The sequence below is a fragment of the Dipodomys merriami genome, unplaced genomic scaffold (assembly GCF_024711535.1).
Source record: "Dipodomys merriami isolate MVZ:Mamm:240054 unplaced genomic scaffold, mDipMer1.0.p SCAF_10, whole genome shotgun sequence".
NCBI classification, from domain to species: Eukaryota; Metazoa; Chordata; class Mammalia; order Rodentia; family Heteromyidae; genus Dipodomys; species Dipodomys merriami.
Window position 1 is genome coordinate 29885972 of NW_027202271.1, and position 26156 is coordinate 29912127.

Here is a 26156-nt window from a genome sequence, read left to right on the forward strand (position 1 = left end):
CCATACAGACCATCTCTATTTAATTTTAATTATGGATCTGAACAGTGTTTTGTTGCTGAGAAATTAAAACTAAAATCCTAAGGTATTTTTTAAAAGAAGGTTACATTATTTATAGTTTGACAGTGATTTTTCTCTGCCTTGAGGCCCTGTTGTACCATCCCCAACAAACAAAAAAACCAAGCAGCTAAACAGATTAAAGTCCATCAGTGTTATATGATGCTGTCGGAAATTACAATGTTCCCAGTGAGAGGATTTTCTAGAAAATAATTAGAAACCATAACTCTAACAATTCATTATAAGCTTAAATATCAATAGAATGCCTTATGTATACACAACGAGCGGTAAATATTTCAAATTCAGAAAAGTACAGAAACTTTTTGTAAATAAGTGTACACACAATCTTCAAATTCTTTTTTTCCTCTGATTTTTCTGTATAGAATAGCTCCCAGTTATTTAAAGGTGATCATGTTAATTGTTACGAATGAAAACTAATTCTTTTGCGGTTCTGTATTTAGCTTACGTTTTCTCTACTCCATGGCTGTTTCTCTTAAGACCTTGAACTTTGCCAGCCATAGACAGAGGGGAAGTTTGCATATTTAACCAAGCGGAAGTTTGTTTATTTAATGCTAAAATAATTAAGCTCAAACAACCCTACCTTGTTTTACTAGTTTGATCATGTGAAGAGTTAGTTGTGAGTTCAGGCTGGGGTGCCAGTGGCTCATGTCTGTAGTCCCAAATAAGAGGAGGCTGAGACCTTAGCATCAGTATTTGGAGGCAGCACCAAATGTGAGTGACAAAGCCTCGCAGGAGCAAGAGACCCTGAGTTCAAGCCCCATTACAGAGGTGGGATGGGGTGGGAGACAAAAGTGAGTCAATGGATTTGAGGTGGGGTAAGGGTGATTTGGGGCGGTGGTGAATTCTTTCTAATGGTCATGCTACCTAAAGGCAACAGAGAAGTTTGAAGTAAAGTTTTCCCAGAACTTTATATGTAATCACAAAATCCATAAAAAAGTAACAGAAAAGGGAATATCACTTATGTTGGTGGTTCTTAAGGGAAGTAAAGGAGTAAGCCATAGAGATAACGGTGTTCATGCAGAGAAAAAAACAAGTCCTGAAGCCCTTAAGTGAGAACATGCTTATTGATCCAAGGAAAGGAAAAAGAGCCTTATGATTTGAGTGTAATGAACAAAAAAAAAAGGGGGGGGGGAGGGTGGGTGATGACAGGAGATAAGATTGGAAAGTTGGAGAAGGTGGGAAGATTTAAAAAAAAAAAAATCAGATTATGGGCCCTTGTAAGGCCTTCAGCTTCTAGACAGATCTGCTCATTTGGATGGCTTGATGAGAATTTTGACATAATCTGATTTTGTTTTGAAAATCACTAAGCTGTTTGTTGAGGTGGGCAACGATGAGGCAGGAAACAATTATTACAATCTTGCAGTTGTGAAATAGAGACGTGTGTAGTAAGAAGTGAAAGCTCGGGTGTAGTTTAATGGTAGAGCACCTATAGGTGAGCTTGTGGGATACTCAGTACCTTTCATATATAGTTTGTAGTATGGCAACTTCTAAAGGTGACTATAACCTTGAGTTTTATTTAATGTTACAATCTTCGGTAGTCATTATCTTTAATAACTCAATTTTAGTTAGTGGGCACCTTGTGTCCTTCATGTTGGCCTACCTGTGGCTTTTTTCTACAAGGCTCATAGTTTTTGGAAGCTTGTGGAAAATAGAATCACAATGTAAGGATATATTGTTAGCTTTCTATAATATCAATAGCTTCCTATAATACTGGAATTTGTGTGTGTGTGTGCGTGCGTGTGTGTGTGTGTGTGTGTGTGTGTGTGTGTGTGTGTGTGTATCTTACTTTTGCTGGTTATTTTGGAGATGGAGTCTTAGACTTTTATGCCCTTGATGGCTTCAAATGTCAGTCCTCCAGATCTCTGCCTTCTTAGAAGGTAGGATTATAGGCATGAGGCCATTGGTGCCTGACAGTACCAGAATCCTGGTCAATTTAAATGTGAAGTGGTGGTAGGCACCAGATAATATTTGCTTCAAGTCTTTTTCAAGGCAAAGAACAAAGGAAGGAGTATTAATGTGATTAAGTGAAACATGAGTTTGTATTCAATTCAAATTAGTAACAGAATTTTTAATTCTGTGATTTTATATTTGAATCTCCCTTATTTTATGTTTGAATCTCCCTACTATTTGGTAGCATTTGTAGAAAGACTACTGAATCGTGGTTTAGGACTTTTTTTTTTTTTAAAGATTTTCTTCCTTTTTGGATACATATTGCTATATGGATTTGTTGCTTTAAAAGTGCCTTGGGTGATTATGTCGACATTATACAAATAGCTTGCTTTACTTGTCTTTAATTTTTACATTTTTTTCTTTTTCAATTTAATTTGTATCTTTATCTTAAAATGGGTATGTAAAGCTAGGTATAATGGTTCAGTCCTCTAATTCCAAAACTTGGGAGGCTGAGACAAGATCATCAGTTTAACACCAGTCTGGGCTCAATTACAGCAAGATTTGTCTCAAAAAAAAAAAAAAAAGAATAAAATAAACTGGGAAACATGGTATAATTTGAGAGGTTTAACTTCCATCTTTGTTTCTTCCATCCTACTTTCTCCATAAATAAGCATTTAAAAATGGTTTTGGCCCAGTTACAGGCTGAGAAATAGGGAACTTTAAGGTTTTTGACTCTTGAGACTTGCCAATCTCAATTTTTCACTTCTTACAAAAGACTTTTTGTTATATTTCTAGCTATTTCCTAAGTATCTCAAAGAATGTACTTTTTTTTTTTTTGAGTCCAGTTGTGGGGCCTGAACTCTGGGCCTGGGCACTGTCCCTCAGCTCGTCAGCTCAAGGCTAGCACTCTACCACTTGAGCCACAGCGCCACTTCCAGCTTTTTTCTTTTTTTTTTTGCTTATGTGGTGCTGGGGAATCGAACCCAGGGCCTCACACATTGCAAGGCAAGCGCTCTACCACTGAGCCACCTTCCCAGCCCAAGAATGTACATGTTTAACAAAGAAAAATCACCCCAACCCATTTGTCAGTGTTTGGCAAAATTGCATGTCCACCATTCTCCCTTCTTGCAGTCTTTTACTAAAGGTACTGTTGACAAAAATATAGAAGGTAACATGATTTTGTCTGATTCCATCTTTGGACTTGAACTTAGGGTCTGCTTACTGTCCATGAGCTTTTGTGCTCAAGGTAAGCATTCTACCACTTGAAGCATAGCTCCACTTCTGACATTTTGTGTTTAGTTGGAGGTAAGAGTCTCATGGACTGTCTCGCCTGGGCTGGCTTTGAACCTTAATCCTCAGATCTCAGCCTCCTGAATAGTTAGGATTATAGGCATGAACCACTGGTACTCAGCTAAGATTTTTCCATTTTACAATACTTGAATTTCATCAATTGATGTTACATAGTTCCTCAGGGTAGCCCACAAACATGGCAGTCATTGTTTTAGGTGTTTAAAGTGTTTTAGAATGTGAATGTAAGTAAAACTGACAAACATCTTCTTCTGATAGGCATTATAAATAGACAGTAAGAAAACAATATATAAACTATTATTTGAGTGTGTTCAAAATGTATAATTTTAGGGTTCGCTGTGTCTAAATCTTCCTTTTTGTTGTTGTTCCAGTTTGTAAATTACACTAAGAAATTGTGAGTCCCAACTAAGTGAAAGACATGAGGACTGAAGCATTCTGGTCTTGTGGAGACAATAGCTAATTTTCTCTCCCACCCATGTCATCTTTTTAATAATATTTTTTTATTAAGATGTTGCTCAATAACTGCCTTGAATAGTTCACTTTAGTCAGTACAACTTAGGTAACTACCCTTTATGATTTTATGACTTTTGTTATATATTTGAGTCACATTCTTAATAAATGTCTTTCAGAAATGGCCATTAGGAAGATGCCGAGAAGAAACAATGATGAAATAGTCCATTTCTTATAAGATGCAGCTGTGGATTTTCAACCAGATCAGTAAGTGGGCTCATATTTATTTTTTATTGTTTTTCAAATTAATATAACTATTAATGAAATTGTGGACACTAAAAAATTGTCACCTATTTCTGTTTTTTCTTTATAGGATGAATTCTAATATATAGTTTTAGAAAACGTGTATCTCTGCTGTACCTTCTTAAGAACTGTGAAAGTAATTTTATTGAATCACAACTTCAGAGAAAATGTATGGGAAAAGAGTCAATATCACTAGCCAAATACAGCTACTAATTTACTTCTGGAAATTTACTTTTTCTCTGCCTTTTGACTACTTTTGAATCTATTTTTTATTTTTCTGGGTCATGGGGCTTGAACTGAGGATCTGGGTGCTGTCTCTTAGCTTTATCGCTCAATGCTAGTGCTCTACTACTTGAGCCACTGTGCTACTTCCTGTTTTCTGGTGTTTAATTGGATCCCAGTCTGGTTTCGAACCACAGTCCCCTGGTCTCAGCCTCCTGAGTAGCTAGGATTACAGGTATGAGCCACCAGTACCCAGCCTGGCTTTGAATTTTGATCTCAGCCTCGTGCATTACAAGGATAATAGGCATGAGCCATTGGTACCAGTTTGTTCTATGTATTTTTTGGGGGGGGAGGGGTCCGGTCGTGGGGCCTGAACTCTGGGCCTGGGTGCTGTTCCTCAGCTCTTCAGCTCAGGGCTAGCGCTCTACCACTTGAGCCACAGTGCCACTTCCAGCTTTTTTCTTTTTGCTTATGTGGTGCTGAGGAATTGAACCCAGGGCCTCATGCATGCAAGGCAAGTGCTCTACCACTGAGCCACCTTCCCAGCCCTGTTCTATGTATTTTTTTTTGGGGGGGGGGTCAGGTCGTGGGGCCTGAACTCTGGGCCTGGGCGCTGTCCCTCAGCTCTTCAGCTCAAGGCTAGAGCTCTACCACTTGAGCCACAGCGCCACTTCCGGCTTTTTTCTTTTTGCTTATGTGGTGCTGAGGAATCAAACCCAGGGCCTCAGGCATGCAAGGCAAGTGCTCTACCACTGAGCCACCTTCCCAGCCCCTGTTCTATGTATTTTTAAAAATATAATTTTGACTATAGTATTGTAAAGAGTTTGCTTCTTTAAAATCTTTTAAAATTAAATTTGTTTCAGATATTTCTTACTGGAACTGGAAATGTGCTCTTAAATTAAGCATAAGATTTTTTTATTGGGATGATGAAAATGTTCTGCAACTATATTATAGTAATGATTAAAAAACTTTGTGAATATATTACATACTTACGTTGGAATGGATGCCATTTTACATATTTTATATCTTAAAAAAATCAAGCTTTAGAATATGCAGTCTTGAATGAAACTTGAGGTTTAAATTTTTTAGAATATGAAATTATGCCACATATCATTATAAGCCTAGCAAAAATAATTTGATATTTAGTCAGTAAACAAACTGTTTTATAATAACAAAATGATACATTTTGTAATATGTTTTTGTTTAAAAAGTACTTTTATTATTAAAAAGTCTGCCCTTCTAGCCTGGTGCTGGTGGCTTATGCCTGTAATTTTAGCTACTTGGACTGGGATCTAAGGATTAAGGTTTGAAGCCAGACAGGCAGAAGAGTCTGTGAAATGGTTATCTTCAACTAACCAGGAAAAAGCCAGAAGTGGAGGAGTACTCAAATGGTAAAACACAAGTCTTGAATAAAGCCAAGTTAGAGTATGAGGCCCTAAGTTCAAAACCTAGGACTGTGGCACATATACACAGGCTATGATACTAAAAACAACAAAACAAACAAAAAACCAAGTCTTTTGACTCATATTGTTGTTTATTAAGGCTTCAGGTGCTATAGTTCTGTTTAACTTAAAAGCAAACTTTAATCTTAAAAATGTGGAATAGTTTATAATTTGTTAGATACATTTTGTTTTATTTTCTAATCATAGAATTTTGTGTTAGCTGGCTTGATTTTATTTTTTCAGCTATTTGCTTTTACATTAATAAAAAAACAACAAACAAAATTAAGAATAGGTTGAAACTCCATGTAAGTTGCCACCACAGAACAAAAATGCTGATCAAGTTAGATTAACCTCTATAATGTGTACTGAAAAGAAAACCTCTCTTCTCACTCCCAATTTGAAGAACAAGCAGTTTCCCTGCCAAGAAAGACTGACTTTAAATGGACCAGCTGTCCATATTAGGAGCATAGGGTTGCTAAGGTGATCATGGCTGTTTGGTGAAGAATGCAGCTGAGAGGGCAAGTTCTTGATGTGTGAGCTGAGGGAAAGAATGTGGTGTGATTGTGCATCATTCCTCCTAATCACATGCTCACAAAGTGCTGTGTGGGCAGCATGTAGAAACTACAAGTTTGAATGCTGAAAGTTGTGTGTATTTTAAATTGTTCTGTTTTCATCTGAGCCAGAGGCTTATAGTTTAGAAGAAAAAATGTCTACCTTGAATGTACATGTATATTTAGTATCAAGGGAAAGTACTTTGATGCTAGATGAAACGGAGTGAATTCCTTCTGCTTGATAGACACATTTATTACATTTATTTGTTTGTTTATTTATTTATTTATTTGGATGCTAGTCCTGGGGCTTGAACTTAGCTCCTGGGTGCCTAGCTCTGAGCTTTCTTTGCTCAAGGTTAGTGCTCTACCACTTGAACCACATCTCGACTTTCAGCTTTTTTTTGAGTAGTTTATTGTCTCATGGACTTGTCTGCCCGTGCTGGCTTCAAACTATGATCCTCAAATCTCAACTTTTTAAGTAGCTAGGATTATAGCTGTGAGCCATGGCACTCAGCACATTTTTTTAAGTGTTTATAAAAATGTGTTCTAAAAAATGTTATTTTAGCAATTCATCATTTTTTAGTCAGAACTACAGGTTTTCCAAGTCAGGGATGTGTTTTTTTGGATGCAAAGTTAAGTTCTTAGTTAATTACTTGCTTTGACAAGATTGCTATTGATTAACTTTATAAGTATAAAGGTGGGCCTGGTGCTGATGGTTCATGCCTATTATAACTATTCAGGAGTCTGCCATCTAAGGATCACGTTTTAAAGCCAACTCAGGCAGAAGAGTCATTGATATTCTTTTTTTTTTGGGGTCCGGTTGTGGGGCCTGAACTCTGGGCCTGGGCGCTGTCCCTCAGCTCTTCAGCTCAAGGCTAGCGCTCTACCACTTGAGCCACAGTGCCACTTCCGGCTTTTTGCTTATGTGGTGCTGAGGAATCGAACCCAGGGCCTCATGCATGCAAGGCAAGCACTCTACCACTGGGCCACCTTCCCAGCCCCGTCATTGATATTCTTATCTCCAACAAACTACTCAGAAGAAGCTGGAAGTGGCACTGTGGCGATAAGCCTTGAACAAAAGAGACACCCAGGCCCTGAGTTCAAGCCCTAGGACCAGCAAAAAAATAAAGATAAAAAACATGAAGGTGGCTCAACCCTGTATCCTTAGCTACTCAAGAGGCTGAGTTCTGAGGATTGCAGTTTGAAGCCAACCCAGGCAGGAAATGTCACTGAGATTGTTATCTCCAATAAATTGTCAAAAAGTCAGAAGTTTGTTTACTGACTAAACATCAAATTATTTTTGCTAGGCTTTGTGTGTGTGTGTGTGTGTTGATCAAATGGCAGTGTTAGTTTTGTACATAAAAGCTCAAGGACAGCATCTAGGTGCCAAGTTCAAGCTCCGCCAGTACTGGTACATGCCATACAAAAGGAAAATAGTAAAAATGAAGCTAGCATTTCTTCCTGATTTAAGCACCTGAGAGGCATTGCCTTGACAGTCTCCAGTTCTATAAAAATGGCAGACTAAGGAATTGACCAAAGACCTTGAGATTCCTCAGACCTCAGCCCCCTGAACTTGATCCTCAGACCTCAGCAACCTGAATAGCTAGGATTACAAATGTGAGCCACTGGTGCCTGACTTAATTGACTTTTTCTAGAGCAGGCATGGCCTATGAAAATGCACACCAGAACCCTTTACCCTCACCCTCACCCTAACCCTCACCCTAACCCTAACCCTAAACCTCACACTCACCCTAACCCTCACCTTAACCCTAACCCTCACCCTAACCCTAACACTAACCCTCACCCTCACCCTAATCCTCACCCTAACCCTTGCCTTCAACCTAAGCCTCACACTAACAATAAAAAAAAAAAGAATAAAAAAAAGAAAAAAAAAAAAAGAAAATGCACACTAGACCAAATGATGGTAGGATGCTCAGGAGTTCCATTCTCCTCATTACTGACAATTTTTTACAGCTTAGATCCTGCATATGATTACTATACCTTACTTGTTCTTTTTTCCAGAGCTTTCCTGATGAGCATCTATGATTGCTATCCTCAAATTGCAAGTAACTTCTCTTCCCTGTGGCTCTGTTTTCCTACCTTAGAGAAACCCTTGCCTCTGATTCAGTCTTTCTTTTGTAACCAGACCACCTGTCTAGGCCAACACTTGGTGGATCATTCTTGCTACATTTTTCTGGAGCTAGGGACAAGTCAGCATGTTTGACTTGGAAAGTAGCTGGCTGAGATAGGAGTGTCTCAGATGACATTCTCCTGCTGCAACACAATTGAATGCTGGGAGCAAGAAAGAACTTTGCCAGTGCCAGATGCTGTACAAACTCTAGGATTCCTGTCTTTGTTAGCTTGCATTTCTTGTTGGTATTGACACCAGTGTTGTTTTTTTCCCCCTGGGTCTTTTGTTTGTTCATTCATGTTTTTGTATTGGTCCCTGCCTTCTGCCAAGACATGTTCCTCTAAGGCAGTCTTCCCTTTGTTCTGCTTGATACTGAAACTTCTGTGCCTTATCATCTTTACCCACCTCAAAGGTAGCTACTCTCCAGCTGTTTAGTCTTATTTTCTGGAGATGCTAGCAAGTGGTGGGTGTTACTAGTCTGCTGTCTTCTCCCAAATTTCCCTAACATTTAGTGGAATTACTTAGCTTTTTGTTTTTTTGTTTTTGTTTTTGTTTTTTAAAGAAAAGAGTGGTGTGTAAGACAAAGAGAGAAGAGTGTCTGTCAATAAGAAGCCTGTAGGGAAAAAAAAATTAGACAAGGAAGAAGTGTTTTTAGTTTGGACCAAAGTAGTGATGGAGATGGTAAGCAGTGTTTGAAGTGGGCGTATCCTTTGAAGATAGATCTGAATCATCAATGGATTGGCTATGGGATGTGAGAGGCAAAGTATCAAAGATGACTGCAAGTTTTTTGGATGTTAATCTCAGTAAAATTTAGAAGTAATTTCTAACTTTCAACCATTTTTTAGGTTGGCATTTTTTTATTTTCCTTTTTAATTTTTTGTCAGTCATGGGGCCTGAACTCTGGGCCTGGGTACTGTTCCTCAGCTCCTTCAGCTCAAGACTAGCGCTCTACCACTTGAGCCATAGTGCCACTTGCGACTTTTTCTGCTTATGTGGTGCTGAGGAATCGAGCCCAGGGCCTCATGTATGCAAAGCAAGCAGTCTTTCAATGAGCCACCTTCCCTACCCTTTTTCATTTTTAAAGAGTAATTTAGTTGGTTTGATTAAATAATGCAGGAGTTGGTGATATGGCTCTTCTTTTGTAAAATATTTTCTTAAGTAGCTGTAGTGTCATATGTGCTATCTGTATTGAAACATCAGTAAGAACAATCAGGTAGGAACCTTGTATAGAGAAAAATTTAATGGAGGGATTATTTACAGAGTGTAGGCAAGTTACAGGAAACCAGAATTTGATGATGCTACCTAGCAACATCAGAAAGCTGTTAATACCTCTAGGTCTAAAACAGACAGGGGTAGAGGATTGGTACCTGAACCAGCAAGGGCTATAAGTACAAGAGAGAGCTGCCTAAGCGAGGACATCACTAAAGCAACTGCAGAAAGGAAGGAATCCACTGCCAGCCAGATGAGCTGCTGGTGTTCTAGCAGGGTGGAGAATGTTGGAGAATGGCTCTGGAGGACCAAGTAGAAAATATCTGGCATTATAAATAACCTTTAAACTCTACTTTTAAACAAACAAACAATTTTTATGTGCCTGGCTTTAAAAAAATAGGAAAGAAAGTATAAATTTTTTTAGCAGTAGAAAGTTATGAAATCCAAGTTAGTTAGATAGGTTTTAGTGACAATAAACAATTATTACAGCAGAAACCAACTATAAAATTTGGTGCAGACTTTAAAGTTTTATATCATTAAATGTTTTACTTAGAACTAACAAGGTTAAAAATGTTTCATCTTTCTTACATCTTTTACTTAGAATTAATTGAATATAATTTTTAAAACTTTATAGCTACTTAAAAGCTATTTCACTGAATTTTTTTCTTTGTTCTCTTTAATGCAGAGTAGTTCAGATTAGTCCTTGAAAATCACTTCATTAGAAGATTCCTCAAGTTAATCTCATTGTTCTTCTTACCCAGCACTGGAATCTATTGAATGCTGTTTGTGACTGAGAAGTCAAAATTTCAAGGGAGCTCAGTTTTTGTTAAACAGTGATATGTTATATAATAGTGTAGTTGGCAACTTCTTTCTTTCTCAGTGGCATATACAAAATCCTGGTCTTAGAATCAAACAGACCTTCCTTTTGCTGGAAAACAGCATATGTCTCTATATGTTAGTATTCAAAATAACAATATAGGGCTGGGAAGGTGGCTCAGTGGTAGAGTGCCTTGCATGCTTGAGGCCCTGGGTTCAATTCCTCAGCACCACATAAACAGAAAAGCTGGAAGTGGCGCTATGGCTCAAGTGAGCTGAAGAGCTGAGGGACAGCACCCAGGCCCAGCTTTCACCCCCATGACCCCCCCCCCCAAAAAAAAAAGAAGAAAGAAAGAAAAGAAAAACAAAACAAAATAACAATATAGAAGCCTTCATATCCAAGGATCTCTTTTTTAGTAGCCTCCATTTTCTAAACATGAACAAAAAACTAGAAATAGCCCCCAAAGGCTTCCTAATACCTGTAAGTTAGTGTTAATATGACTCTTTTAGGCCAAATACTTTCAACATACAAGACCTCTTTAGACCTCTTTTGGCTGTGAATATAGGGCTTTATTTTGTACTCTGTAAGAAAACTGGGGTCAAAAATTGGATTCAAAAGAATAAACTAGAAATGAATGTTTATTAGTGGCATTTCTAGTATCTGCTATCCTCTCACCTGAGCATGAGGGTGACCCATAAACACAGAAAAATCTTTAAAAGCAATACAACACCCAGAGTTCACCTTTTAGAGCTGTTTCAGAAGGGGCAAACAGCCCAGCACTTAACAATGTTAGCCATTATAATTCAGAGGAGGTTTTTCTTTTTTCTTCTCTTTTTTCTTTTGTTGGTTGTAGGGCTTGAACTCAGGGTCTGGGGCGCTGTCCCTGAGCTCTTTTTGCTCAAGGCTAGTATTCTACCACTTGAGCCACAGCACCACTTCCAGTTTTCTGGTGATTAATTGGAGATAAGAGTTTCACAGGCTTTCCTGCCCAAGGTGGCTTTGAACTGTGATCCTCATATTTCAGCCTTTTGAGTAGCTAGGATTACAAGTGTGAACCACCAGCACCTGGCTAGTGCCCAGCTTTTTATGATAGGCACTTGTCATACATCTGAAATAGAATTTGCTTCTGTAATCCCAATAGTCTCTGAACTGTTATTTCTACCCAAATAGTTAAATAGCACCTGGTTACCATATTTAAATCAGAAGGCTGATGACTAGGCATACAGGGCAGGAATGTGTTAAGAAAGGAAAGAAGGAGAGGGCTTAAGAAACATGTTGTGATATTGAAGACACAGTGTCTCTGCAACCTCTCAGGGCAGATGTGTACCCGTTTCTAGGTATATTATATTTGTTTGGAAAAAACCTAGGTTGTATAACTTTCTATTATAAGCATTTTCATCACATCCCTGAGACACAAATTCTGAGTATCTGGGAGTGTATGTTATATTCTGCAATTTGGCATATATCCAGCATATATTTACTAATTAGTTTTGCCTGCTTAAATCCCCCTGGCATTTCCTTTGGCTTCTGTTCTTCACACTGCTATAGTCTCTTGATTGGGTTCTATGTAGACATTTACAGTTTTCTTTTCTTTTCTTTTCTTTTCTTTTTTTTTTTTGCCGGTCATGGGGCCTGAACTCTGGGTCTGGGTGCTGTCCCTCAGCTCTTCAGCTCAAGGCTAGCGCTCTACCACTGGAGCCACAGCGCCACTTCCGGCTTTTTTTGTTTATGTGGTGCTAAGGAATCAAACCCAGGGCCTCATGCTTGCAAGGCATGCACTCTACTGCTGAGCTACCTTCCCAGCCCTACAGTTTTCTTTCTAAAGAACTTTTTAATAGGTGTTGATTTGGATATTCATTAGTTAGTAATTTGATTATAAAGATAGTTTGCACTACATGTAAAAAAGAAAAATTGGCTCTTATTCTATCAAGTGAATGCTAACATGTTACAATGTCTTTGTCTGGTTTTTATTCTTACTTATCTTTTTGCTTGCCATATGTATTTTATGGGGGAATAAAAGAAAAGGGTAGCCGGGCGCTGGTGGCTCACGCCTGTAATCCTAGCTACTCAGGAGGCTGAGATCTGAGGATCGCGGTTCAAAGCCAGCCCAGGCAGGAGAGACCGTGAGACTCCTATCTCCAATAAACCACCAGAAAACCAGAAGTGGCGCTGTAGCTCAAGTGGTAGAGCGCTCGCCTTGAGCTGAAGAGCTGAGGGACAGCGCCCAGGCCCAGAGTTCAAGCCCCACAGCCGACAAAAAAAAAAAAGAAAAAAAGAAAAAGAAAAGGGTAAAATGTTACAGTTTTAAATTGAAATCTTAAATTTGCTAGTTTATGTGAAGAGCAATTTTTTCTAATCAATTTTTTAAGAACAATTTTAGAATCACAGAGAAGTTGCAAAGATTGTACCCTTAGTCCTATGTATACCTCCACCCAGCACCTGATACATTTAGTATTCTATTTTTAATAATTTCTATCATTTTTCCTGCTCCATTCTATCATGAACACTGTTGTCATCATATATATATATGTATATATATTTAAATAAAATTTCTTTTTTATGTTGTTTTGTGCCAGTTTCAGGGCTTTTTTTTTTTTTTTGTCGGTTGTGGGGCTTGAACTCTGGGTTTGGGCGCTGTCCCTGCGCTCTTCAGCTCAAGGTGAGTGCTCTACTGCTTGAGCCACAGCACCACTTCTGGTTTTCTAGTGGTTTATTGGAGATAAGAGTCTCACGGACTTTCCTGCCTCAGCTGGCTTTGAACCACGGTCCTCAGATCTCAGCCTCCTGAGTAGCTAGGATTACAGGCGTGAGCCACTGGCGCCCGGCTAGGGCTTTTTTTTTTTTTTTTTTTTTTTTTTTTTTTTTTTTTTTTCATCTTACATTCTTTAAACAGTGAACATAAAATTTACCTGAATTTGGAAAAACAGGTTTATATTAAATTTTATACAGTTTATTTAGTTTTGCAAATGCTTTTTTATAAGCTGGGCACCAGTGGCTTATATATAATCCTAGCTACTCAAGATGCTGAGATCTGAGGATTGCAGTTTGGAGTCAGCCTGGGCAGGAAATCTGTGGGACTTTATCTCCAATTAGCCAGCAGGTGGTGCTCTGGCTCAAATGGTAGGGCGTTATACTTGAATGAAAAAGCTAAGAGACTGTGCCCTTGCCTTGAATTGAAACCCCAGTACTGGCACAAACAACAACAACAACAACAAAATGAGGGATAGCTTTTGTAGGTGCAAAATGAAAGTGGGAATCTTAGGCCCAGATCATCATCCTATGATGATACTGCAAATATAATTGTTCACAGAAGAGAATCTTTATTTTTTTTTTTACATACAGAGTTGGATGTGTGTCTTGGCCAGACTTTGATCACAACAGATAATAAAACAGTAGTAGTTTTATTATTACCAGTGTTGAGTTAAATTATCCATATATATATTATATTATATATATATATATATATATATATATATATATATATATATATTCTAAATTTTCTGCCTCTGTAGAAAACTATTTTGGGGCTAGGCACTGGTGGCTCAGGCATGTAATCCTAGCTACTCAGGAGGCTGAGATCTGAGGATCGCATTTCAAAGCCAGCGGGGCAGGAAGGTCCATGAGACTCTTATCTCCAATAAACTACCAGAAAACCAGAAGTGGCCCTGTGACTTAAGTGGTAGCCTTGAGCTGAAGAGCTGAGGGACAGCGCCCAGGACCAGAGTTCAAGCCCACAACCGACAAAAGAAAAAAACAAAACACATTGGTAGGCCATTAGTGATGTCTTTAAGGGAAATGTGAGTAGAACAGACTTGATCCTTTATGGAATGGTCATGTGCCTATCTTCCTACCTGTGTTGTAATATTTTCCCATGTACCACCCACATGCTAACTCTACAGAACTACAGTGTGCCCATTCTTGGAGTAAAACATGTTTTTTTTGGCCTTGTTTGTTTTGCATGAATTCTTCTTGATCTGAACTTAACCTAGCTAATTCCTATCTGTCTTTCAGAGGTCAATTTAGGGATTATCTTTCCAGGAAGCTTTCTTTGACGAGTCTGTCTATCCTTGTAATATGAGTTAAATATTCTCACAGCACCTAAACATGGGTGAGTGACTCTGCCACGTATTTTCTTTCCTATTTTTCTCCCTTGGGAACCAGGGAAAGCTGACTATTTAACTCAGTACTCAAAAAATGCTTGCTGAATGCTTTGTGTGTACGGAGAAATGAATTCATTTCCTCAGTGTTGATAGCTATTTACAAGTTATTTTATCTACTGAGTAACTTTCTGTTAGCTTAATTCAAGCAACTATATTTAAAGTGAAATAACAATATATTTACCTATAGAATAACACATTGGTAACACTTTACATATTTGTAAATATGTGTTTGATCTTTCTTGATCATTCTAGTTTTAGTGTCTCACAGAGAAGACAAATGAGAAGAACCTGGTCTAATTTGCAGTACAAGGAATTTAGATTAGATGTAAAGAGTTTCCAAAATATAAATTAATACATATTGAAATGATTTGTAAGATATATAATTGAGGGCCGGGAAGGTGGCTCAGTGGTAGAGTGCTTGCCTTGCATGCCCTGGGTTCATTCCTTAGCACCACATAAGCAGAAAAAGCCGGAAATGGCAATATGGCTCAAGTGGCACTAGCGTTGAGCTAACAAGTTGAGGGACAGCTCCCAGGCCCAGAATTCAGGCCCCACGACCAAAAAAAAAGATATATAATTGATTTTATCAAAAGTTAAAGTGGGGGGGCTGGGAAGGTGGCTCAGTGGTAGAGCGCTTGCCTTGCATGCTCGAGGCCCTGGGTTCAATTCCTCAGTCCCACATAAGCAAAAAGAAAAAAGCCGGAAGTGGCGCTGTGGCTCAAGTGGTAGAGTGCTAGCCTTGAGCTGAAGAGCTGAAGGACAGCGCCCAGGCCCAGAGTTCAGGCCCCACGACTGGACCCAAAAAAAAAAAAAAAAAGTTAAAGTGGGGCACTGTGAGTGTAGCTAAGCAGTCAGATGCCGACCTACTATGTGTGAGGCTTGGGATATAATCCCCCAGCACTGAAACAAAATTAAAAAACTAAAAAAACAAAAAAAAATTTTACCCTTAAACTAAAAAGCTTGGAAGAAAAGTCTGCTTAGGAATAACAGATACACTGACAAATACTTAGAAATACTCATCTATTTCTTTGTAGTTTTGTGTTTATGTGTGGACTTTAAAAGTTAAGCTGACATGGAAACTATTTTCCTAACTCCTTCCTCAGAATATATCAATGATAAAAATTCTTATTAGTGTTAAAAGAAAAACAAAGCTTATGAATTTATAAAACAGTTTTAAAACAGTGGATTACCTACTTTTTTGTTGTTGTTGTTGTTAGCTGTGGGGCTTGAACTCTAGGCCTGGGCACTGTCCCTCAGCTGTTCAGCTCAAGGCAAGCACGTAGTCTACTACTTGATCCAAAACACTACTTCCTATTTTCTGAGTAGTTTATTGGAGATCAGAGTCTCATGGACTTTCCTGCCTGGGCTGGCCTTGAACCACGATCCTCAGATCTCAGCCTCTTGAGTAGGTAGAATTATAGGCATGAGCCACCAGCACCTGGCTCTATTATATATATATTTTTTATACACACAGACACACACATCTATGCAGACAATAAAAGGACAATTATGGAGTGCCATTCTGTTGATAGCTTTAATGTAATTTAACTTGGCCATTAGCTGTGCATAATATTTAAGTATGTTTTCATGCTTCTAGCTATATATATTTTTTAAATTTTTTTTTTGCTCTTGGGGCTTGAACTCTGGGCTTGGGTGCTGTCCCTCAGCTCTTCAGCTCAAGGCGAGCGCTCTACTGCTTGAGCCACAGTGCCACTTCCAGTTTTCTAGTGGTTTATTAGAGATAAGAGTCTCACGGACTTTCCTGCCTTGGCTGGCTTTGAACTGTGATCCTCAGATCTCAGCCTCCTGAGTAGCTAGGATTACAGGGGTGAGCCACCGGCGCCTGGCTTCTAACTGTATATTCTGTCCTGGCTATGTTTAAACAATTTCTGTAGTATAAGTAAAATTCATACTTAGTGTAGTGAACATGAGAAAGCAAATATACTTTTCTTTCTTTTTTCGGGGGGGGGGGTCCGGTCGTGGGGCCTGAACTCTGGGCCTGGGCGCTATCCCTCAGCTCTTCAGCTCAAGGCTAGCACTCTACCACTTGAGCTACAGCACTACTTCTGGCTTTTTCTTTTTCTTTTTGCTTATGTGGTGCTGAGGAATCAAACCCAGGGCCTCATGCATGCAAGGCAAGCACTCTACCACTGAGCTACCTTCCCAGCCCGCAAATATACTTTTCTAAGCACCAAATATATAGTCAGACTTGTGAACAAAGTTCAGTGTTCTCTTTGCTTGCCATTCTGCAGGAATCATTGGAATAATTTATGACAGCTATACTAAATTCATACAGTGCTTGTTATAAGGATGGTTCTTAAGTTCTAGGTTTTTCTGTGCTGATGGTATAAATGGCCCTTTGTAAGATAAAAGATGGGCTTTTCCTAGAGTGGTGATATAAAAATGTCATGTTTTTAAAAAATCTGTATGTGTTTCTAAGTATCTTTATAACCAAAATTTGTTTTTCTCAGTACCTATGAAACAGATGTCCTAATGTTATAAATGAGGAAATATAGACAGTATGTTATGTGTCATGATCAATTATTTATATATACATATATTTATTTATTTACTATGTGCTTACTGTATGGTAGGCATTGTTAAAGTTTTTTACGTATTAATAGAGGCCAGTGCTTTGGAGTCAGATTGGGATTTAAGCCTGGCTCTCCCTATGATTAACTATTGGCCTGGAGTTACCTAACCTTAAGCCTTGAGTTCCTCATTTAGACTACAAAAATAATGGTAATGTCTATCTTATAAGTTTGGTTTTTGGAATAATTAGATCATCCATGTGACTTTATGTCTATCTAGCCCATAGCAAGGAACTTTAAAATGAGTTTTTGGGGTTGGAGGCATGGCTTAATTGATAGAGTGCTAGCCAATAACTAAAATGTCTGCTACTCTGAGTTTTGAGTCCCAGTCTTGACTCCCCCCACTTTGCTGCAACAAAAAATGGAGCGGTAGTTGACAGTATTTCTCAGCCTCTTGATATTTTCCTTCGTAAAATTGTGGTACTCTTTTTGAGTAATCATTACACGCGATATATATCTACTTAATAGGAAAATGACATGTTACAACAAAAGAGCAATAGGTCTATTGCAGTGTCTGCAACACCTCTTTCTTCCTTATTACCTCCAAATTACCTCTTGGTTCTTAGTTGTCCAACAGTGGGGAGAAGCCAAAGGGGGTTAAGAAAATCATGGAGAGTATTTGAGTCAAGTCCAGTCAGAGGCAGTACATACATGGTCCATTGACTTGTGTTTACACCAAAAGGGCTTTGGTGTGGCAGTTGTTTGGAACTCAGAATGTGTTTTCATGTGGAAAATATCCTTTGAATGAGGCACAAAAAGCTTTTAAATCCCCAATAACATCTGACATGCTGGATATTTGTAGTGAAAATAGTAAAAGCAAGGAAAAGCTCTATATTACTTTGGCCATGCTAATAGAAAAAAATAATTAAACAATATACTAGTAAATACTGCTCTTCAAAAAGAGGTCAGAAAATTTTATAGAGATCCAAACGGAGATCAAAGGCTTATACGTTGGTACACCGATTCTGTTTACCTTCATTTTAAATTGTAGGGTTTTTTCTTGATTTTTTTTCAGTTGTAGTCCCATCCCTCTCCCTTTCTCCATCCCTTCTTCCTCTTTTTGGAGATACTGGTGAACTTAGGGCTTCACACTTGCAGGGCAAGCTGTCTTCTATGTGAGCCACATACCAGTTCTTTTTTCGGACTGTGAACCTCCTGTTAATGCATGCTACATTGCTAGGATGACAGGCTGGCATTACCATAACCAGCTGTTTATTTATATGGGGTCTTGCTAATTTTTTGTCCAGACTATCCCTAAACAGTCTGATCTCTACTCAGGAGTATCTAGGATTACAGACATGAGCTACTAGCCTCCAACTGTTCTCATTTCTCTTAATCTCACTTACTATCCTTTAACTCAGAATAGGGTTGGAGAATGCCTATAAGTGAAATAAAGACAGATTTTCCCAAGCTAATTGGCTAAAGCTTTTTTTGTTTGTTTGTTTGTTTGTTTTTTGGATGGGCCTAGGGCTTGAACTTAGGGCCTGAGCTCTGTCCCTGAGCCTCTCTGTGTTCAAGGCCAGTGCTCTACCACTTGAGCCACAGTGCTATTTCCCACTTTTTCTGTTTATGTGGTATTGAGAAAGCAAACCCAGGGCTTCATGCATGCTAAGCAAGCACTCTACCACTAAGCCACATTCCCACCTCCTGGCTAAGGCTTTTAGGAGAGAAAGAGAGAGATGAATGAAGAGAATATATATTCAAATAAGATACTTTGTTTATGGTAGAATTAGCTTATCCCTGGGCAGTTTTACAAGACAGAGATGAAGCATGATATAGGTATACATCTCTTTCTGGTGCACAGAAGGAGTACTGTAGAAGAGGAACTAGATTGCTACCCATCTTAAGTGAGATTGTAGCCGCAATTCACATGTGTGTAAGCAAGCATCTAGCATGATGATTATGTAAAATCCAGAATTGAAATAATTGCCGGGCGCTGGTGGCTCACGCCTGTAATCCTCGCTACTCAGGAGGCTGAGATTTGAGGATCGCGGTTCAAAGCCAGCCCGGGCAAGAGAGACCGTGAGACTCCTATCTCCAATAAACCACCAGAAAACCGGAAGTGGCACTGTAGCTCAAGTGGTAGAGCACTCGCCTTGAGCTGAAGAGCTGAGGGACAGCGCCCAGGCCCAGAGTTCAAGCCCCACGACCGACAAAAAAAAAAAAAAGAAATAATTGTGTGTGGGTACATGATTTTGGAAATGTTTGTTTTTTATATCCTACTTGTTAACTCTGGTTTTTGTATAGGTTGAAATGAGACTCTACCTGTAGCCTTTAACAATGATGAGATAGCATAAACATTCAATAAGTATGAGTGTCTTTCTGTGTGGCTGATTTTTTTCAGTTGTAAATAGACCAAAAAATTTCCAAATGTATATTGTAAATAGACTGTCTTGTGACACTGTGGAATGCTTTTCCTTATGATCTATTTATATATTGCTAACTCTCATCTAGCTCTGGGGAATCTTATGAAATAGAAAACACAGCAGGTAGATTCTAAAGAGTGTTCTTCAGGATAAATAACAGTGAGGTTTAGGAAAACTTGCCAGGAGATTTAGTCTGCCCCTGGCTAAAATACTTTAGAACCGGAATGAAACTTTGGAGGTGGTTTAACCCCTCATTTTATGGCTGAGGACATGTGTGGCTTATGCCTGTAATTCTAGCTTCTCAGGAGGCTGAGATCTGAAGATGGTGGGTTGAAGCCAGCAGGAAAATCTGTGAGACTTTTTTTTTTTTTGGTCAGTTGTGGGGCTTGAACTTTGGGCCTGGGTGCTGTCCTTGCACACTTCAGCTCAAGGCTAGCACTCTACCACTTGAGCCACAGCGCCACTTCCAGTTTTCTAGTGGTTAACTGGAGATAAGAGTCTCATGGAACTTTCCTGCCTGGGCTGGCTTTGAACTGAGATCCTCAGATTTCAGCCTCCTGAGTAGCTATGATTAGCTAGGATTATAGGATGAGCCACTGGCGCATGGCTGTGAGACTTGGCTGTGAGACTCTTTACTTCAGTTCACCACCAAAAAGCCAGAAGTAGAGCTGTGGTTCAAACTGTTGCCTGCCTTGAGGGAAAAAGCTAAGTGATCGAGCCCAGACCCTAAGTTCAAGCCTTAGAACCAATATTTAAAAAAAAAAAAAAAATTTAGCCGGGTTTCAATGGCTCAAGCTTGTAATCCTAACTACTCAGGAGGCTGAGATCTGAGGATTGCTGTTTGAAGCCAGCCCATTCAAGAAAATTCACAAGAATGTTATCTTCAATTAACCACCAGAAAACTGGAAGTGGTGCTGTGGCTCCAAATGGTAGACTGCTAGCCTTGAGTGAAAAAGAGTTCAAGCCCTACAACCAGGGAGGGGGAAAAAAGTTGTACAATGACATAGCTATAGTGGAGAAGCCAGAAAGAAAGACAGAACTTGAGACTATTGCTTTTTTACTTTTTATTTTGAAAAGGAATGGTAAGTCCTATTTTAAAAGTTGATTTTATATATGTATATAATTTTATAATATATATAAATATATATTATATATTTTATGTAATTTTAAAGCATTATGTAGACCCTTTGAATTGGTTTAAATGGATCAACTACTTCTACTTGATCAACTACTTCTACTTCTAGAAGTCTCATAAGGAAAATTCCTATCTTATAAAGAAACCAGAAATTCTTTTTAAACAATTTTTTTGTACAACTTCTAGGTTTCAGCAAACAAGGAAGCCATGGTATTTGAAATATTTGTAAACTCCTGATGCAGCAACAGAGACTAAGAATATTAATGGCCAGATCTAGGTAAGTTGGAATTTACTTTAAAAAAACTAACTCCGTGTCAGTGACTCATGCCTATAATCCTAGCTGTTCAGAAGGCTGAGATCTAAGGCTTGAGATTTGAAGCTATTCTAGGCAGGAAAATCCTTGAGACTCATATCTCCAAGAAATCATCAAAAAGCTGGAAGTGTAGCTGTGGAGCAGGTAGTAGAAGGTTAACTTTGAGTGAAAAAGCTCAGGGACAGTGCCCAGGCCCTGAGTTCAAGCCCCAGTACTGGCACCAAAAAAAAGGTTGGGGGAGGGACTTTAATTCCACAACTTAGGTTTTCAAGCTAAAGAGTTTAATGTTTTCTTATTTGCAGCCATTTTGTTTCCTGATTTATTGACTCCTTCATTCCCAAAAAATAAGGACAGATGGCTTAAATCTTACCAAAAACAGTATTTACTAATGTAAAGTATTCACCATACTTGTTGCACTGTCAGTCTTCCCAACAGAAGCTTTTGTTCTTGAGCGTACTCCTAGGGAGAACTATTCTTCTATAGGGCCACTAATATTTTTGCTGAGTTTTTGACTTAGAAGTACATGCTGAGATCATATGGCTTTTCATCAAGTCTTTACTCTAATTAGTGTATATTAGTGCATTTGATCTCAGATAATTCAAATGTAATTTCCAGATGCTAATTTGGTGGTCAAAAATGCAGAGTATCTATTCTTTTCCCCTGTCTAGGAATTTGTATTTTAGGAGGAGGGGACAGATAGGGATGAACATTTTACATTTAAAAAGCCTTCTGGGTTGGGGTTTTAGCTCAGTGGAAGAGCACTTGTCTGGCAAGTACAAGACCCTGAGTTTGGTGCTGAGCTTTGGGAAAGAGAGGGAGGAGCCTCCTGCCTGAAGCCAGTGGCTTACTTTTATAATCCTAACTACTCAGGAGGCTGAGAGCTGTGAATTGAGGTTCAAAGCCAGCTGGGACAGCTGGGACAATTAGATATCAGAAAACCATAAGTGGAGCTGTTGCTCAAGTGGTAGAGCACTAGTCTTGAGCAAAAAAGATCAGAAACAGTACCCAGACCCTGAATGGGTACAAGCCCCAAGACTGGCACAAACAACAACAACAAAAGCCTCCCTTTAGCAGTTAGAAGATGAAGCTGTCCCAGCAGCCTTATTTCCTCAAGCCAACTAACCCTATTACTCTATTCTTTAACTTATTAAAACTTTGGGCTCGGGGCTGGGAAGGTGGCTCAGTGGTAGAGCGCTTGCCTTGCATGCATGAGGCCCTGGGTTCACTCCTCAGCACCACATAAGCAAAAAGAAAAAAGCCGGAAGTGGTGCTGTGGCTCAAGTGGTAGAGCGCTAGCCTTGAGCTGAAGAGCTGAAGGACAGTGCCCAGGCCCAGAGTTCAGGCCCCACGACCAGACCCAAACCCCCCCCCCCAAAAAAAAAAAAAAAACAACAAACAAAAAAAAACTTTGGGCTCCCCCATCCCTCCATATTTTACTTTGGTAGCTGCCTTCTTCTTCCCTGACCAGGTCCAGTAATCCATTACTTTAAACTCCTTCATTACCAACATCTTTTAATTTCCTTATCCTTTAAGCCTGTGTCAGTTGAACTGTCTTTCCTCTGGACTTCTAAGTAGAGCTAGTGAACTGTACAATGTTGGCCTGCATCCTCTGTTGAAGTCTCATCACAGCCTATTTAATAATCCTATCACTTTTTCTTGGGTAACACCTTGGTCACAAATTCTATTAGTGTCTCCATGTCCCTCATTTTGCAAATTTTACCTTTTGTATGTGTCCATTCTGGGGCTTGAACTCAGGGCCTGGGCACTGTCCTTTAGCCTTTTTGCTCAAGGCTGATGTTCTACTTGAGCCACAGCCCTACTTCTAGCTTTTCTGAAGTTAATTGGAGATACAAATCTTAGGAACTTTCTTGCTTGGGCTGGCTTTGAATCTGGTTCTTCAGATCTCAGCCTCTGGGTGTCTAGGATTACAGGCAGCTAATTCCAAATTTCACATTCTAACCAGACTTAATGTTATGTTTCATAGCTCCTGTGCTTTTTCCCTCCCCATGTATTAAGGACCACAGTCATTCTGATTCTTTCCCTTGTTAGAAGTAATGCTTTGGCTGGGTACTAGTAGGTCATACCTGCTGCCTACAAGGCTGAGATCTGAGGATTGTAGTTCAGAGCCAGGCCAGGCAGGATAGTTTATGAGACTCATAACTCCAGTCATCCACCAAAAAACCAGATGTCGAGACATGGCTCAAGTGGTGGGGCACACATTTTGAGAGAAAAAGCTAAGAACAGCAGTCAGGCCCTGAGTTTTAGCCCCAGGACAACACCCACCCCCAATCAGAAAAACAGATTTAAATAAACATGGTATATCAGGTCTGCCAGTATTCTGTGTTACATTACTCCTTGAAAGTTTGAGTTGGCCTTACTCTTATATGTATTATTCTGAATTTGAAGTTGTATTATTTACTTATCAGCTCTTTTCTCATGGGGTAAATAAAGGATACTACAATGTAACAAAAATCTAAATACCTGCTAAACCAGCAGTTCAGCATCCTTTTGGTATTATTTTTTAAAGATGAATTCAGGAAATTCTTAATAAACCATAACACATTAATGCTTAGATTAACTCTTAAACAACTAGAAAGTAATTATTTAGACAGTATACACTAGATTGTAAGTAGAGTTTTTTTAAAGGTAACTTTAGGATAGGCATATCTTGTAATTAACTGGAAGTTTGAGATTATTGTGACATCTGCTTTGTAAAATTTATTGTTATCACTAAGTAAAGTTGATCAATTAGTGTATGAAATCTAGCTTCAGCCAATTATTAATTTCTGCATCAAAATATTATGGTTGTATTAGATGATTTGTAGAATTTCTGTTTTATACTTTTTGTGTCCTACATCTAGTAATTTTCTTCAAACTACTTTTCATGTAGTGATCACATGGTCTTCTGAAGAAGCCATGGGTAGCTGTTGTAGCTGTCCAGATAAAGATACTGTCCCAGATAGCCATCGCAACAAATTTAAGGTCAGTAAAACCAATTGAGCTATATATCTTATTGCCTAGGTGGATTCATTCCTTATGCTTTACTTAATATATCTTGCCTCCTTTCTTTCACCTTTAGACCCCTTTGTCTCCTCTTTTTCTTTCCCTTTTACTTGAATAAATGATGGCATTTGCTCCCTCACAGTATAGGATTATAGTAATCTATTTTCTATGACTATAATGAGATACTTGAGACTGTTAAAGAAAAGAGGTTTACTTAACTCATACTTTTGGAAGCTTAAAAGATACAGTCCAAACATCATCATTTCATGCATCATTTCATAGTAGATAATATCTTGATGGTGGCAGCATGCACAAGAACTATTAATCCTATTTCAGGTAGAATCTGAAGAGTGACTGGATTGAGACACAGAGAACTGTGTTAATTCATTTCTAAAGGCATGCCCTAATGACCTAAGAACCTCCCATTATGCCCCACCCCTTAAAGGTCTCACCATCCCAGCACTGTTATGACTAAGCCTCCGTCACATGAACTGTTGGGAAGACAAAACATAAAATCCTCTTTTATTTTTTGTTTGGTCCTTTGTATCCAAGTAATAATTGTAGTACCATCTCGCTTTCATCATCACCTATTAGCTTTCTATTACTACAACAAATGCCTGAGACAAATCAACTTACATTGAGGAAAGGTTTATTTTGGTGCCCAGTTTTGAAGACTTCAGTTCACAGGCCATTGTTTTCATTGTTTGGGGTCTGTGGCAAGATAGTACACCATTGTGGAAGTATATGGAAGGGAAAAAAAGGCACCATTTACGGCCAGGAGCCAGAAGAAGTGTCTGGGATCTCACTATACCCTTCAAAAAAACACCCCAAATACTTACCAATAGACCCATCTGTCTAGATTAAAGATTCTATCACCTCCCAGTACTTAGGCCTTTGGGGAACACTTAAGATCCAGTTCATGGGACTACTTTTTCAGCAATTATTATCATATATACCTAAATAATTCTGTTGTTTTTGAGGCAGTGTCTCATTGTATATACTCCAGGATGGTCTGGAACATGCTATGTATAGCCCAGGCTGGCCACAAACTCCCAATTCTTGTGTCTCAGCCTCTAAGTGCTAGTATTACAGACTTGAACTATCATGCTTGGCTTGATTTCCTAACTGTTCCCTACTTTCAGTAAACCTGTAATCCTTCATTTTGGTTGTCATCAAATTAATCTTCCTTTACCATTTATAAGCCTGTTTGTTAAAATAGGCAAAACACACCCATAGCAATTTAATGTCTCCTGATCCAACTTTAGTGTGCTGTAAGTCATAGCCTCTAGATCACATAAACCTATTGTGAATCATACCTCTGTTATTTCTCAGCTTTGTGACCTTGGGCAAGTTTCATTATCACTAAATATATTTTATTTTGTACAGTAGAAACCTGAATTTTAGGATTAAGAGAATTATATGGGGGGAAATAAATGCAAATCATTTTGCCCTGCCCCAGGGGAGTAATAACTTCTCCATAAATCGTAGCTGTTAGTCTTTAGCACTTTCTGAAGCTTAGCAATATAAGTCCTTTCCTTAACATGAACTCTGTGCCATTGTTAATTTTGTCTTTTTGAAAGGTACCTTCTTTGTTCTATTTTAATATCCCATCTTGAATATCCCTACATCTTGAATACCGGATTTTCCCTCTTATCTGATTTCCTTTCAAAATTAATTATGCCCCTAATTTCTGTCTTCTGCATCCTCCATTGCGTTTATATGTCAAGTAATCATACATAAGTTTATGATGTTGACTTTGTTTATATATCTTGCTTCTCCAATGGGAGTGCAAATTCCTTTTAGATATAAACTAGCTATTACACTCACAAATGAATAAGCGACTGACTGATTGAACTAATTTAGCATCTGCATTTTTCTGACAAATTTATGAAATCATTTCCATCTTCTTTTTTTAAGGTTATTAATGTAGATGATGATGGGAATGAGTTAGGTTCTGGCATAATGGAACTTACAGACACAGAACTGATTTTATATACCCGCAAGCGTGACTCAGTAAAATGGCACTACCTCTGCCTGCGCCGCTATGGCTATGACTCAAATCTCTTCTCTTTTGAAAGTGGGCGGAGGTGTCAAACTGGACAAGGTAAGTAAAGCCCTTGTCACCTCCAAATACCATTTGAAATATTGTTCTATCAGTCATCCTACATGCAGTTAAAATTAACATCTTTT

At 38.7% G+C, this 26156-nt stretch overlaps 1 protein-coding gene across 4 annotated transcripts in view; it reads left to right on the plus strand.

Moving 5' to 3' along the window:
* The window catches only part of Frs2 (fibroblast growth factor receptor substrate 2), an 88759-nt gene that overhangs the window by 54450 nt on the left and 8153 nt on the right, over nt 1-26156 (plus strand). For 3 of the 4 annotated variants that reach the window (XM_069988443.1, XM_069988448.1, XM_069988446.1), the window contains exons 2-5: nt 3903-3990; nt 20837-20927; nt 23854-23945; nt 25884-26070. In XM_069988443.1, the coding sequence (XP_069844544.1) occupies nt 23880-23945; nt 25884-26070 (253 nt within the window). In that variant the 5' untranslated portion in view covers nt 3903-3990; nt 20837-20927; nt 23854-23879. Of the gene's footprint in view, nt 1-3902; nt 3991-14409; nt 14507-20836; nt 20928-23853; nt 23946-25883; nt 26071-26156 lie in introns of all 4 variants that reach the window. The other variant, XM_069988445.1, reaches the window with a different exon arrangement.